The sequence below is a fragment of the Benincasa hispida genome, chromosome 8 (assembly GCF_027475165.1).
Source record: "Benincasa hispida cultivar pf3 chromosome 8, pf3_genome.v1.1, whole genome shotgun sequence".
Classification (NCBI taxonomy): domain Eukaryota; kingdom Viridiplantae; phylum Streptophyta; class Magnoliopsida; order Cucurbitales; family Cucurbitaceae; genus Benincasa; species Benincasa hispida.
In genome coordinates this window covers 55,330,942-55,347,541 of record NC_143485.1, presented here as the reverse complement: position 1 = coordinate 55,347,541, position 16,600 = coordinate 55,330,942, and the positions used below count along the sequence as shown (strand labels likewise).

The following is a 16,600-nucleotide window of genomic DNA, read 5'->3' as shown; positions in this document are numbered from 1 at the left end:
TATTGTAAACAACCTAAATCATACACAAGCATGCTTTAATTCTTGCTCCTTGAAATTAAACACATAGACATGGTTATATTCTAGCATTCATTGAATTAAAAAAAAAAAAATTGGTCAAAGATCCTAAAATCCAATGCATAGAAATTATTCAATATCCAAGAACGAATTACAGCAACAACTTATCAGAGAAATCAAGAAATTACATAAGAAATTACAGAAAAATGAGCCTCATACCAAGAAAATTAAGAATCTATCCTAAACTAGACTAGATAGACTTACCTTCAACCTTGCATCTCTTCAAGATTCATCAAGGAATTACAAGAATACATGAAAGGTAAGTGAAAGAAAGAGCGCAAAATGCAGAAAACTGGAATTCTTGAGAGAAAATTGTGTTAGAAATTATTTTTTCTTCTACGTAGAAATCGTGGGAATGTTTTTATACTTAGGTTGCAGCATAAAGACATTGATTAAAGTATTGCAAAGCTATTGCTACATTTCAAACCTCGAGCGTAAGGCAAGCATAAGGCGAGTGTTGCTACTCTGATGTGTTTTGGGCAAGCATGTGCGCGGGGTAAAATCGCGTCAATATCCAAAGGTAGCTACGCTGAGTGTAGTGTCGCAACACTGCTCTGCATCTCAACATTTTGTCTTCCAACATAGTGTTGCAACGTAGAGATAAAGTCGCGACGTTGTGTGCATCAGCTTCTTGATAGATTTCAATGTAGTCCAACGTTGATGGAGGGTTGTTGTACTGCTCTCAGTGGCATTTTTGTAATTATTGGCTCTTCCTCTTAATTGATGCTCTAATTCTCAAATTTAACTCCTTTTTAACTAAGTTTTTCTCCAAATGATTTCTTTGACTCTCAGATGATTTTACCTATAAATGGAACATTTTATGTATAAAAATGGTCAAATAAGGGAGAACTAAGGTTATAAATTATTAAATTTAGCACTTTTTTAGAGCTATCAAAGGATGGTCCTTTGATCTGTATAGGTGAGAATGATCAGATTTTCCGTCTCAATATGCCTACCATTTTGGGGATTCATCCGAGTGGGGAGCTGAGAATACAGTTACACAAGATGAAATTCACCCATTCCCATTGTTAGAATAAGTAGATGAATTGCTCTTTTACGGGCTGATTCCGGGTCTTGAACAATGAGGCACACTTCACCCTTTCACTGGCTAGAGAGGGACCACTAGAAGAAATTTGGGCTTTAATGTCGATTTTAAACCGACATTAAAGATAGTGTTATTAAAGGCCTTTAATGTCGGTTTCCTTTAATGTTGATTTTAAACCGACATTCAAGGCCGTCAATAACACCAATATTGCAGCCTTCAATGTTAGTTGCAACCGACATTGAGGGTCTTTAATGTCGGTTGCAACCGACATTGAAAGTATCAACATTGAAGGTCTTGCAACCGACATTAAAGCCTTTTTTTTTTTAATTCTTAACCAAAATTGAATCCTGAATCTGTCCGTTTTTTTTTTTAAATTCTGTTGCCGAATCCATTTTTTTTTAATTGACTTTGAGTCTAGAGTTAAAATTTTTAATACATGAAACTAGGTACTAACGGCTAACAATTCTTTTATGATTCATTCTAAGATCAAATTGTTTATACAAAGTATTCGATGGCATCATTTACACCTTGTAAGTATTTATGATCCTCATTCTTAGTTTTAATTAGGAGTTACTAGTCTCTGATAAGGCACATTAACTAGAAAAGTAAATTGAATCAAAGAGATGTGCACAGATAAATGAGTAGAGCTTATTCTATACAGTAGCTTTAAATATAAAATCACTTCCAGCCAAACCTAGCTAGATGTTCTTGATGCTTAGCTGCTGCTGCTTTATCCGTAGCTTCTCGTTTCAAGGCCCTTTTAGCTCGTCGACCTATTTTATCTTTGTAAGTGGGCTCCCTCGATTAACTAGGTTCGGCCAACTATGGCCTAAGAACTGGTCGGGCTTGTTATCTACCTGCCCCCACGTAACCATTGAATCCCCACCTTCGATTTCTAATTTGGAGACTTGGTGATACACCCAAGTAAGCATCCTCCAACTCTTCATTGTCATCCTCATAAGGATAGTATTGATCATCCTCAGGATCCATCATAGGTTTCCTCCCGTTCTGCAACGATCTAAGGTTTATACCACGAAGCTCTCAGAAGCAGACATACACTCTCCTCAAACATGTAGTCGTGGATGCTAACAATGTGAAGACAATATATGGTTAGAACAGTAATTTGAAAAGATAACAGTATCCAAACCCTAAACTATAAACTATAAAAATATTCATATGATGGTGAAGGAACAGACCTCCCATCAAGAGAACGATGAACAATCGGGAACTCAAATGGATGTTTACATTGTGGACAAGTCGATTTTTGCGTGTATGAGGCCCATCGAAGGATGCAAGTCGTACTTCATAAAAGTAAAAGAAAAAATAAATAAAAGAAAAATAAAAGGTAATATAAAAGGTCACTCTCATTCCTCAAACAAACAGGCATATAGAACACGCTTAAACACTCAAGTTCAAATGCCTAATAATCATTCTAATATGTGTTCTATTCGAGTCTTATTGTGCTTGTACCCATCAAACATTCAACACGGTGTTTGATATGTGTCCAATTTAACAAACATGTCACTATAATTAATCAGTGAACAACAGAGTTCTGTCCACTTCCCACAAAGAAAGCATTTTAAGTTCAATGATCAATCAACTAAATAAGACAAACCTTAACTATGACTTATGCCAATTACTCCAAGATGCTTTGATTATAAATCTGGAACAACATACCTCTTCCAATTAAATTCGGGCAATCTCAAGTACAATTAGAAACATTGCACCAAAGGCAATGGTGGATATAGTGAATTTCTCCTACGAAGTTTACCGGACACCCAGGAATACGTTCGCAACAACTTAAAACTCCATCTCCAATACAAGCATAGAGCCACAACGAAATGAAATATATATGAATAAGTCATGTTATAAAAAATATTAATTAGGTGTTTTTTATATATAGAAACAACTACTTTTATGAAGAAAGAACGAAATAAAAAAATTAATAGGTATATGAAAGATGAATCAATTGGGACAAACCAATAGGCATGCTCACAGCCTCTCACTAAAGCAGTTTCTTGAAGTGCTATCTTATTTAAGGAAATTGCACAAGCCCCATCGTGACTCTCATGCCCCATTACTTGAATCTCTACCTTCTTTCCCATTTCCAACTGAACATACAAATCCAGCAAGTTAGACATCCTCAATGTACATATATGCAAATATCCAATATTTGAAAACAGACACTTAAATAGAATCATAGATAAGCAATTCTAACTGAAAGAGAAGTTCGTATACAAGAATATCCAATATTTCAATACAGATACTTAAACAAAATCATAGATATGCAACTCACTCTTAACTGAAAGAGAGGAAAGTCTTCCTTATAGAATAAAGAAAAGCATGCAAAGGCAACCGACCAAATTCGCAAGAGAAAAACAACAGCAATCCAATGACTGGCAAACAGATGAACATAAACAATAGCTTCTGCTTCTTATGATTACTCATACCATACAACCAAGTATAAAAGTCAATTCAATTCGATTCAACCATATTCTTCCGAGATATTATATTGCAGTGACGATGTCCGTAATCGAGAAAGAAAACAAGACTAAACCACGATCTCAGGCATCATTAATTAACCCTCAAGCCCCAACAAACACAAATCTTGAAAAACAAATGACAACAAGACTAAACCAACGATCTTAGATTTGCCAATAAGAACAATCAACAAATTGGAGACAACCATTTCTTACACAAAGTTTTAGGCCCCTGATTCTCTTGGATAAAGAAAGTGCGTGAAAGTAGATCAACTTCGAAAATGAATAGATAGAATAAAACCTGGTCGCAAATTACCTGTTCTTGAACGACATCTGAAACACTCTGGATAGAGATTCCAAAAGAAGTCATAATTGTCTGATCTTTATTGCTCTAAATTACACAAAACCCAAACAGTTGTTCGGCACATATAAAAACTTGAAAAGAAAGGAGTTGCTGAAAAGAAAGATCTACATTTCCAACTGAACATACAAATCCAGCAAGTTAGAAATCCTCGAAGTATGTATACGTGAATATCCAACATTTAAAGAACAGACACTTGAACAGAATCATAGATATGCAACTCTAACTGAAAGAGAGGAAAATCTTCCTTATAGAATAAAGAAAAGCATGCACAGGCGACCGATCAAATTCGCAAGAGAAACAACAACAATCCAATTACTGGCAAATCGGATGAACATAGACAATAGTTTTTTATTCTTATGATTCCCCGTAGCCATACAACCAAGCACAAAAGTCAATTCAATTTGATTATACCATATTCTCCCTAGATTAAATCACAAAAAACAAGCCTCCCGATGTCCATAATCTTGATAATGAAAGAAAACAAGACTAAACCAAGGATCTCAGACTTCTTTAATTAGCCCCCAAGAAATGCAAATCTTGAAAAACAAATGAAAACAAGAGTAAACCAACGATTTCAGTTTTGAGAACGCAATACTACCAATAAGAACTATCAATCACCATTTCTTACATGGAGTTTTACACCCCTGGTTCTCTTGGATAAAGAAAGTGTGTGAAAGTAGATCAACTTTGAAAATTAAAAGATAGAAGAAAACCTGGTCGCAAAGAACTAGTTTTTGAACGACATCTGACAATTCGGCGCTCTGGATAGAGATTCCGAAGGAAGACATAACGAGTACACGAGGGTTTCTCCTCCGATCTTTCACAGAACCGAATGACAGCACAAATCAAAACTTAAAAAGAAAGGAGACGCTGAAGAATTATTCTGAGAGACGGACACGGGAAGAAGATCGACGGACACGGAAAAGAGATCAACAGCGAGTGAAGAAAGGTGAAGAATGAGTGACGGCGAGCGAAGAAAGGTAAAGGAGATCGACGGCGAGCGAAGAAAGGTGAAGGAGATCGACGACGAACGAAGAAAGGTGAAGGAGATCCAGCAAGGGGTGGTGAACAGCGCGACACAGAGATAGGGTTTGGGCGAAGAATGATAATCGAGAAGGATGCGATAAATTAGAGATATATTATTTAATAAAATAAGAAAAAAAAACATTACACCTTTAATGTCGGTTTAAAACCGACATTAAAGATCCGTTTTTTTTAAACCGATATTATACATCTGATTTCACTTTTTCCAACCGACATTAAAGCCCAAATTTCATCTAGTGGGCCTAGTTTATAGTTGGACTATAACTAATTATTCATTAGAGGGATCAGTCATACTTAAAAAGTTAGATGTAATTACACGAGTAAAACAATAATTTAAACCCAATTATAGTTATGAGCAATTTTTGAAGGGTCAACTTATTGATTGGTTATATCCATAGACACATAAATATATCTGCAGTGCGAAGAGTGTCGTTGTCAGAATTTAATAGAGTGACTGACAGTTAATGAATGTTGATTGATTTAATTAAAAAGGGTAATTTATTAATTTCGTATCATTGGAGCTTCTAATTTTAAGGTCAATTAGGTCTCATTTCTAGATCAATAAGGGTTAAATAAGAATCAATTAATTTTGGATTAATTTGAATTGTTCAAATTAATTAAAGGGAATTAATTGTATGAGATACAATTAATATAATGTAAATGGAAAGTTTAATGAGAGAGATATATTTGAATATGATTCAAATATTAATTATATCAAGGAGATTGATATAAAACTATAAGTTAAAATTAATATGAATATTGTACATATTAAAACTAAATGTTATATGAGAGAATATAAAATTAGATTATATTATATATGATATAATACAAACTATAAGATATATTATATGAGATATAATATAAAGTTTAATTTAATTAAAGGGGATTTGCTCTACGCGATGAAGGGAGTTATAAAAATAACTCATCTCATTCTCTCGTATACAGGAACACTAAAGTGGTTTTTGCAAAATGGAACGTGAATTTCACAATAGTGCAAATCTCTGCAATTCTTTCTCTCAAGAAATTCTCTAAAAAAGAATTCTCTTCTCCCTCGTAAAAATTAAATAGACGAGCCCACAACTCCATCTTGATCCTTACCTTGAGAATAGTCAAGAAAGACTTTGGCGGTGGTGTCCAAGAAAAGTTCTTTTCTTGCTATGTTCATGACGATGAGTTTGTGATCATTTGAAGAGGAGAACGTGAAGATCTAGCCTAGTTTAAGTGTCCTCCTAAGTTTCTCATCTTCCCTTTCCTCTTTGTAATCGTTTTAGACAGTATGCTTAGAATTATGCTTATCCTTGTTTTGTTTATTTCTCTATTTTTGAGTTTGTTCCAAAAAAGAATTGACTGACGCAAAGGTGATCAATCGCCACCACATTGGGATCCAATCCCTTAAAGACGCACACAGGATATTTTGGAGATTCGGGACTGTTTTCCTATTTGTTAAGCATAAATTTCCAACATGAGATATTTCTAATTTGTTACCATCACTTGACCAGTTCCTTACCTCCATATTCAGTCCGTTACTGGAAGCATCGCTATCGGCATACCAATTAGGATCAGCAATAACTTCCGGATTTGCATAGAAAGGATTACTACTCAGATTTGCACAGAAGGGATTACCATTCGGATTCGTCAGAATGACCATATCTACGGCATGCCTGGCATGTGGGTCGATTACCTCTGCCGCACCCACGATCCCTCCTATTGGTGACGTTTTGATTTCCATTTCCTCTCTGAAAATTTTCATTGGGATTTTTTCGATTATTGTTGAAGCGTTGTTGTTTTGTCCTTGAGGCCGCTAGTTGTTGCTAAAATTTCAGTCGTTTACCACGTTTACAGAAGTATTATGGTTGAAATTTCCTGTTGTTCTCTGAGTATTTTGATGAACAAGGCATTTTTCGAACACCAACAACTCAGTCTGCGTATCTAACCAGGAGATATCAGGCCTTCCTCGAGTTGTGGCAACAACTGGGTTATATTTTTCATCTAACCCCAAGAGAACTTGTGACACTAGTGATCTTGATGGAACCGGACTTCTAGCCTGACCAAGATTATCAGCATTAGTTTTTATCATTACCTTTTCGTGTTTGTTGAAATGTTTGTCAAAGGATGTCTTCTTGAGCTCTGGATTGAACACCAAACAGTGTCTGTATCACCTCCCATAGATCTTAGGAATTTTCACATCTGTTGACGTGGTGACGCTTTTCTCCTTTTCTAATTTACTAGTAATTGCTCTATTACTTTTCTCCTTAATACTGTCGAATTAAAATCTTACAAAGTTTGTTTTGAAGAAGTTCATCAAATTTCATTTTACAACAAAATTTTAAGTTATCTGTTCATAATTTCATATGTGAAAAATTGTTACAATCACAAAAAAATCTCCCCACCTTGATTTTTAAAAAAATACTCTCTAAAAGTTTTATATCACTCACACAACTAAATTAGTACACAAAATTTGAAAATATTCAAAATTGGCATAGAACTTCATTACTTCTTTATTACTTTTTGGTTGGATTGCTACTCTTTTATATTTTGCCAAAAATATTGCCGCAACTACAATATATTTTAAACTGAGTAAACTAGGAAAAACAAAATCAGAAGAAGGAAAAACAAACAAGCGACAAAGCAAAGAAAAGAATAGGGGTTGTTTAATCATAGGTAAGTGACCATTATGGATTAAATTTATGATCTTTTAGATATTTATAAAGGTCATATTCCACATTTATAGTTAGGTCAATCCATAATGACTTCGTTTTCAATGATCAAATTTATATTTAAGAGTGATTTTGAAAATGATAAAAGTGATATTCGTAATTTTAAAACGGTGTAAACAGGATAAATTAGATCCCATATTTAGATTTTTCCTTTATACCATGTATTTAACCCTCTATTCACTATCGTAAAATACACAATAATGCAATAAAATACTCAAATGTCAATATCAACTACCAAACTTTAGGAAAAGGGAGAGAATTCGGGGAACACCTTTGTAAGTCTAGACTGTAGTTGTGTTTTCTAGAGTTAATTATTTGTTATTGTATTAAGAAAAACACATCAGAACAGAGCATAAACAGAGGAAGCTTGCTGGGAGCACATTGTCACAGGTCTTAGCATATATGTACTAATCAATAGAGACCTCTTGACTTTTGATCTATAGTTAACAAAACAAAATAAAGAAGGTTGGGGTGGCAATTTTCATGGGTCACTTGCCCAAGTTTGAAGGCAAGAATTTTAGACAAAACAAACAACAGACTTCCAACGTTAAAAGAAAGTTGATGTTATAAAGATGGCTATCCCAATTCCCAAAGCCATGTAGAACAAAAGTATAGGGTGGTCAAAAAGTACTGGACTGTCTTTAACAACGTAGCAAACCCCCCAAATCTCAGCCCCACATTGCCAAGAAGAATCACTTGAAACCCCGGCAAAGGTCTAATAACACACAACCAAAAGAAAATAAAGCAAAAGAAACAAATTTTACTTTACTCATTCAACAATTTCCCTTATGTTTCAATTTCCATTTCCTCCTTCACGGCAAACCCATCTCCCAAAACAATGCCACTCCCCCACTACTCCTCTGTTTTAATCCTCACTCTGTTTCTCTTCTCAACCCCATCTCAATCCACCAAATGCCGAACTTCCTGTGGCCAAATTCAAATCAATTACCCATTTGGCATCGACGATGGCTGCGGCAGCCCATACTACCGCCACATTCTGGATTGCACGGATTCCGGCAAGCTCGAATTAAGAACCCCTTCAGGGAGATACCCAATTCAAACCATAAGTTACACAGAACGGCACATCAAAATCACGGACCCTTACATGTGGAACTGCAACGACGGCGATAATTTCCGGCCAACAAGGCCCTTCAGCCTCGACACAAGCACCCATCTCTCGCTTTCGATGCAAAACGACTACCTGTTCTTCAATTGCAGCGAGGACAATGTAATTGTGGCTCCTAAGCCAATGTTCTGTGAGCGGTTTCCGGAGCGGTGCGATTCGTCGTGCGATAGTGCGAGCTATCTGTGCAGGCACTTGCCGGAGTGCGGCGGGGGTTTGGGGGCAGCGTCTTGTTGCTCGTATTATCCGAAGGCGACGGAATCGTTGAGGCTGATGCTTAGGTATTGCTCGAGCTATACGAGTGTGTATTGGAAGAGCATTGGGGCCCCGGATCAGCCGTATGATCAGGTCCCGGAATATGGGATAAGGGTTGATTTTGATATTCCGGTGTCGACGAGGTGTTTGCATTGTCAGGATATGGTGAAAGGAGGGGGAACTTGTGGATTTGATACGCAGGACCAGGGTTTCTTGTGCCTCTGTGGGGAACGGAATGTTACTACTTTTTGTGGAGGTTAGTGGATTTTTTTTCCCATTGAAATGGTTTTTTTTAAGATTAATTTATAAATATAGTACTTATGTTTATCTAATTTGACACCAGAGCATCTTAGCTCAAATAAGTGTTCAATCTAAATTGAGATTTTTCCAAGAATGTTGAATTCATATAAAAAACTATATTTTGAAGAGATTTGTACTTCCAAATGATCTGAATTATAAAGATGGATATATATATATATTAAGAAAAAGTTGAACAATTTGGAAGTCACTAAACATATAACCAATTATATACAACTTAGTTATGGTCAAGTTGGTACTTTGAAGTTTTTTAACGAGCAGTTCGAAGATTTTAATACTTGGGCATTTTTTTCTTTCTTTTTCCTATCAAAGTGAACTTAACTTTAACGGTAATTGGCATGTCGCCTTCTCACTTAGATGTTGAAGATTTGATCTCTCATCCCTATAATTTTACTAAATAACACTTGATTTTTTTTTCTTTTGAGGTTCTCCCTTTAACTTCTATATTTTTTATGTCCTTCCTTTGATCGCTATCAGAAAATTCTTATCATGATAAAAGATCAGTTTTTCCTTAAAAAATCATCCCACAGTAGTTCAATGGTAAATGAAATGATATTCTTTCTTAGAGGTCGGAGGTTCTTCACTACACAGTTATGTTAAAAAATAAATTGTTCGTTCTTTTTCTCTATATATATATAGTATATCATCTTCACGAAAAAGTATACTAGACATTTGTTGAACTCTGAAAAGGAATGCTTTCTCTTGAACAAATTTTTCACTCTAGAAAAATATTTCTATGTGCTATCTTATTTTTATACTAATGTGTTTTAAGGATTTTAATTCCTTACCATTAAAGAATTTGGATGTAATCGATTATATGATTTGTGGGATGTATCCTAATTTTTTTTAACGAAAAGAAAAGGAAAATAATTTACTTTTCCAAGGGCAGGGGGTAAAATTTCATCTTGAAATAATTTATAAAGTAACGTGTTTTTTTAACTATATTGGAATCCTAATTTTTAACAGAACATGAGATAGTTATTAAAGGTCTAAATAAACTCTTTGACTAAGCACTTCACGTCTAAAAACATTCACATCTTAATATATTCTTTTAAGTTGGAATATGATTGTTTAACTTTCCTTTCTTTCTCTTTTTTCCTTTTCCTTTTCCTTTTTCTTTTCCTTTTTTACTTTGAGGGTTTGTTATGACTAAGGTGCCCACAAAAATATGGAGGTGTCAAGTTTATTCATATCTCGACATAAATATCGATGAAATGTTAATAATGATGATGAATATTTCTAAAAAAATTAGAAAATAAAAAATTTAAATAGATATTTAAATTAATAAATAAATATTATATATATTTACATTAGGGACATTTTCTTGATTTTTTTATGTTCCATAGATTTTTCTTGATTGAATCTAACAATCCAAATGCCAACCTCAAAGATTGAATTACAATTTTTTTTACAATATGTGAGTTGGAGGAATGGAGCATCATCGACAATATAAATTTTATGCCAATTAAACGATGCTCGTGCTAGCATGAAACTCTTTTTTAGTACAACACAATATGTAGGGCTTAGAATTTAAACTTTTGATCCTCTTAGTCGAGGTTTGTATTTAACAGCCGTTAAACTAAGTCTAGGTTTAGTCATTTATCTAAACTTGCACTATTTCTCATTCATTTACATTCGAAATTTGAAATTTTAATGTTAATGTATTATTTCTTCACATTAATACATAAGTGAACAAATTAAGTAATTACCATTTCTGCATGCAGATCATGACGCATCTCAACAAAAGAAGAAGTTTGCAGTAATTTCAGGTGAGCTAATTTTAAATCAATATCAACCTTCAACCCGTATTAGATTTTAATTTTCATTGAATTAATCCATGCATAAAAACTTAGTTCTAGTACTTCGCATTAAAATTGATACATAATTAATAGAAATCTGATCATTAATTGCATAATAAAATTGCAGGGACGGCAGCAGCAGTGTCGGCGGCCGGGGTGTTCGTAGTTGCAGCGGCTGTAATATGGTTTGTAAGAAGAGTAAGAGCCAAGGCTCCGGTAACCTGCGGGGTTCAAAGCAATGACAATAGGCTTTTTTGATATCATATATTTCGTCTCTCACTGTTGTAATTTTTTTTCCCCACATGCATAAATATATATAATTGTTGTTTATTAAACATTTACTCAAAACTAAAGATTATACAATTTTGTAGAAATCAATTATACACAACTCGTATAGTTTTATATCAAATATTATATTATATTATATTTCTCATCAATCAAAAAGCTTCTTCCTTGTGGAGTGCCCAAATTAAATACTCACATGCTTCAAAAGGAAGCTAGGGTATAGCACTTTAATATATTAAAAACAGAAAGAAAAGAAAACCCTGAAAACAAACAGAGTACCGAAAGTACGTTTGAAATTTAGGGTTTGTTTGGATTGACCATCTTAAACGATTAAAAAAAATTTAGACACTTAAAATGTCAATCCAAACAGATTTTTAATTAACAGGGTTTGCCGACAAAACAACGAAGTGGGCCAGCATTTGCAGTCAAAGCAGGAACCATAGAGCCAGGAGCCACTGGAAAAGACTGAGCTTTTGTGTAAATTGGACTGCAGCTTCCCCATCCTGATGGCACAAAATAAGCACCATTTAAGAACACATCTCTGGAGGACCTCCATTTCCAGTTCTTCCACCCATTATTAACTTCCCTCTTTGTAACCTGTTTAATTTATTATTAATAATTAATTTCACATTCAAGTTAAAGAATTTTAATCCTTGTTTTGATTATTTATGGCGCTTCTATTTGTGTTTAGTACCTGCTTGGCATTAGAATTTTGGGGAGCTACAAAGTAGTTTCCTTCACTGAAGATTGTGGGGTTTGCACTTCCACCAATCGCGTACATTTTCCACTCGTCGTATCTATTGTTGGCTACATGAGCGTAACCAAACCTAACCCTAAAACATTATTAATTCGAATGATATAACACATTAGAAACATTCATCTCCCAAATCTAATCTTGAATTTAAAGAAATTATGTTTAAAAATTTAGGTATCCTTTGAACTCAACAAAAAAAGAAGTAAAGGAAGATCATGTTTAATAGTCAATTTGATTTTCAGTTTTTTATATTTTTAAATTAAGCTTAGAAATACTACTTCCACCAATGAATTTCTTTATTATGTTATCTACTCTTTATAAATATTCTTAAAATTTGAAGCAAGTTTTGAAAATTAAAATAAAAACTTTTTTTACATTTGGACTTTAGCTTAAAATTCAAATATTATTTAAGAAATATGGAAATCTAGATTAAAAAAATTACGGAATAAAACATGATTTTCAAAAACTAAAAACTGCAAATGAAATCGAATAGGCAAGTTTGATAAGTTTGAGCATTTGTTTTCTTTCGAAAAGGATTGCTTTTATCTATAAATTTTTTTTTTTGGTTATCTACCTTCTAGAAATATCTTTAAAAATCAAACTAAGTTTTCAAAATTAAAAGAAATTTACTTTTTACTTTCGATAAATTTGATTATAAGTTTAAATGCTTGGTTAAGAAAGGTAAAAACCACAACAAAGAAATTGAGAAAAACCAGCATTAATTCTTTTTTAGAAAAATAAGAATGAAACCGTTATGAAACAAACTAACAAACCTTAATTTTAGAATTCCTTTATTAAGATTGTAATATACGTATGTGTATATAATTAGAATTTAAACTTTGTTGTGCAAAGGAAATTTGTGACTATACTCTTGGCTACCTTGGCATCCTCTCAATAAGGCCAGCACCAAAGCGGTTGAAAACAATGGTGACCCTCATAATTTTATCATCAGTGTACCCATCATTATGTCCAAGCAACATCACCTATCAAACAAAAAATAATAAATAAACTTCAATTCACTAATCAATATCAATAACATTTCACACAAGGGGGAAAAAATCTCCAAAAAAACAAAAAAAAAGACATACCTTATCATGTTGGGAGAAGTAGTTATTTGAGATAGTGACAGAAGTGGAAGCATGAATAACATCAACAAGACCATCAGTACATCGAGCTAAAAAACAATGATCAATCCAAACATGTGAAGAACCAAACACAGCAATAGCATCACCATCAGCCCCTTTACGTTTCCCAACATGCGACACAGTATCTCTAACAAGCCCAGCTTTGCCAGGCTTACAATGATGAATACTAATTCCATGTATAATAACATGGCTAACCCCTTGAACCGTAATACAAGGCCCATAAGCAATTTCCACTTTAGCCCCACGTCCATCAATGGTCTTGAAACTATTTACCATCAGCTCATTCTTCAACACAATAACCATGTCCTTACCAAACACAATCCACAATGGCTTGTCTTGGATCACACCATATCGTAACGTTCCGTATTTTGGGTTTGAAGGGTTGTCAGAAGGGTCGGTGACGACGTAAATGGTTCCAAATTTGCCTCCGATTGCATCCTTGCCGTAGCCAACGGCGCAGTCAGCTAAGGCTTGGCGGTTTTTGGCCCAATTATTGGCAGTTCGACGCCAGCACGAGTCGATTATATTCATGTTTTTCTTGTGGGGAGTGTAGTAATCCTGAAGGGAGGGATTGATGAATGAGAGAACGAAGAGAAGGATTAGTAGAAGGTGGGAGGAGTTTGAGACCATGACTAGAACTAGAAGTGTGTGAATTGAAAAGGGTTGTGAATTAAATGAGTTGAATTGAGGGAGTTATATATATATGTGTGTGTGTGGATTTGAGACTTAATAGAGAAAGGTGGAGCTCACGATCTAACGAGGCAATTTAGTCACTCTTTTGAGTTTTTCTTTTATATTTTATTTTTTGTATATTTTTAAACGTGGTTGCACGGCTTTAGTTGGTTTACTTGTAACAAAAAGTTAGACATCATATAATAATAATAATGATAAACATAATTGGGCAAGATACATGCCAAGGAGAGTGTAGAGAATTTTTGTGTATATGTGGAAGGGAAATTTGCTATATTTTATAATAACTGTGTCTAAAAAGGAAGTCGTGTATTCATTTTTCTTCTTTATTTTTTAGTTCGTTTGAGGGATGCAAGAGTGGACTATTGATCATTTACAAGGTATAATTTTATTAGGTCAATTTTATTAATTAGAAATTCATTTGTAGTGCACGTGGCACTCTATCGTTAATGAACTATAGGATTTTGAAACAAGACACAACTTGATTTTTGGGTTTTTAGTTTTTGATAAAATTTGTGAAATTGTGGTATGCGACAAATTTTAGAATGTGGGTTGGAAAAATAAATGAACTGGTTGCTCAAATAACAATCAAACCCAAAATAATAAAACAAAATATAGAACAAGGATAAACATATTAAAGATATGGTACAAAATTAGCGTAATATATCACTGATAGCACGTATCAGTAATAGCTATATAGGTAAATGACTAAAAAACCCACACGCAACCCAACATTTCGCACTTCTTCTTTCAGTTTTCTCAAATTGAAAACTATTATTGATAACAACCAACTTATAGTAGCTATCAGTGATAGCTACTATCAATTGTTATCATTGATAGTTGCTATCAATGATAAATTTCAATTTGAGAAATATTAATACAACCTTAAAATAGTAACACTTGAAATATCATCAATCAATTTGCTATCAGTTTTCAATGGCTATTATTGATATTTTTTGATCGGTTGTAATCAAACTTGAAACATTAACACCTAAGGCTATCAGTGGATATCAATCATAGACTTTTATAAATAGTTATCAACTTTTGACAGGAAACTACCATCTTTCAAAGATAATATTTAAAGCTATAAGTGATAGAAGTTTATCAATAAGAGGTCTATAAATGACTATCTCTAATATTTACCCAATTCATGTCACCAATATCATTGGTTTAATTCATTTTGATATATGGCTATGTCATATCACCGATAGCTATGGCTATCATTGATAGCTTCAATAACTGGTTGTCCCTGAGCTATCAATGATAGACTTTCATCAAATGGAATTGACTTTTATATTATTAATATCATTGATATATGGATATCACCTAAGTTCTATCACCGATATCATTTATATTGTAGTTATCGATAATAGCTTCTATCATTGATAACATGCTATCAGAGATAACTTCTGTCATTCCTTTTTACCATTAAATAACATGTTCTTGTTGATAGCGTCTATCACTGATAACATGCTATTAGTGATAACTTCTAGGAATTCTATTTACATTTTTGTTCGAGATTCAACTTTATTAATTAAATTCACTAAGTTGGTTATTAATGATAGACTTCTATAAGTGGATATTAATTGTTGAAAAATCATCAAAAATTAAACTGTCAATGATAGAAAATATTAATGGTTATCATTGATAGACTTTCATTAGTGACATTTAATTTTGAAAGACTAACACTCAAACTTATCAGTGGCTATTATTGAGAAAGTTTTATCATGATTATCAATAATAGACTTTTATCACTAATAGACTTCTACAACTGATATCTACCTAAATTTGATATCACTTATACATGAATATGACTGATATCTATCTAAGTTCTATCACTAATATCACTCATAGTTGTTATTATCAATAGACAAATATTACAGTACACAAATACACAAATATTTCAATTTTTTCCTTCATTTTAGGCCATCTACATCATTTTTTAAAGTTCGTTTTTGATAGCAAAGTCTTAAAAAACGAAAAAAAAAACTATTGGCCTGTTTGATATCATTTACATTTCTCATTTTTTGAGAAATAAACTTATTTAATAACTATTCTCGTTTCTTATTTCAAACTTTTCAGAAATGTTTCTAAAAATGATGCAAATTTGTGGACTAAAAAGAGTAGTTTCTTTTCGGTCCATTTTCATTTGTTATTCATATTTAATGTTTCATTATAATAATCAAATTTGATGATTGACTTGTTGCAGTTAAGTCACATATGAATTGGATAATTTCAAGTTTTGGGTATGAAACCCAACCTTATAATTCTTACGAAAAAATAAAAAATTGGATAAAGGAAAGATTTTTTTAAAAAAAAAAAAAGAAAGAAAGAGAAGAAACAAAAGCTAGGGAAAGGAAAGAAAATTAAAAAGAAAAATAAAAGAAAGAAAGGAAAGAAACAAAAATCAGAGAAAAAAATAAAAATATATATAAAAAAAAGAAGAGAAGAAGCAAAAATCAAATAAAAGAAAGAAAATAAAAAAAAGAAAAAATGGAAGAAGCAA

General features: G+C 33.2%; 2 protein-coding genes and 1 pseudogene across 2 annotated transcripts; 1 reads left to right on the top strand and 2 right to left on the bottom strand.

The window, feature by feature from the left end:
• Positions 1-1,798: 1,798 nt before the first annotated feature.
• On the bottom strand, positions 1,799-4,752 carry LOC150034695 (uncharacterized; annotated as a pseudogene).
• Positions 4,753-8,421: 3,669 nt separating this feature from the next.
• On the top strand, positions 8,422-11,623 carry LOC150034694 (uncharacterized). The gene is made up of 3 exons (XM_090316574.1): positions 8,422-9,359; positions 11,146-11,190; positions 11,348-11,623. Exons 1-3 carry the CDS (start codon positions 8,564-8,566, stop codon positions 11,476-11,478), a joined length of 972 nt encoding a protein of 323 aa, XP_090172700.1. The 5' UTR covers positions 8,422-8,563; the 3' UTR covers positions 11,479-11,623.
• A 155-nt stretch (positions 11,624-11,778) lies between these two features.
• LOC120083802 (putative pectate lyase 2) lies at positions 11,779-14,034 on the bottom strand. The gene is made up of 4 exons (XM_039039681.2): positions 13,348-14,034; positions 13,139-13,242; positions 12,200-12,338; positions 11,779-12,102 (listed from the first exon to the last, which is right to left on the bottom strand). Exons 1-4 carry the CDS (start codon positions 14,032-14,034, stop codon positions 11,884-11,886), a joined length of 1,149 nt encoding a protein of 382 aa, XP_038895609.2. The 3' UTR covers positions 11,779-11,883.
• Between the last annotated feature and the right edge of the window lie 2,566 nt (positions 14,035-16,600).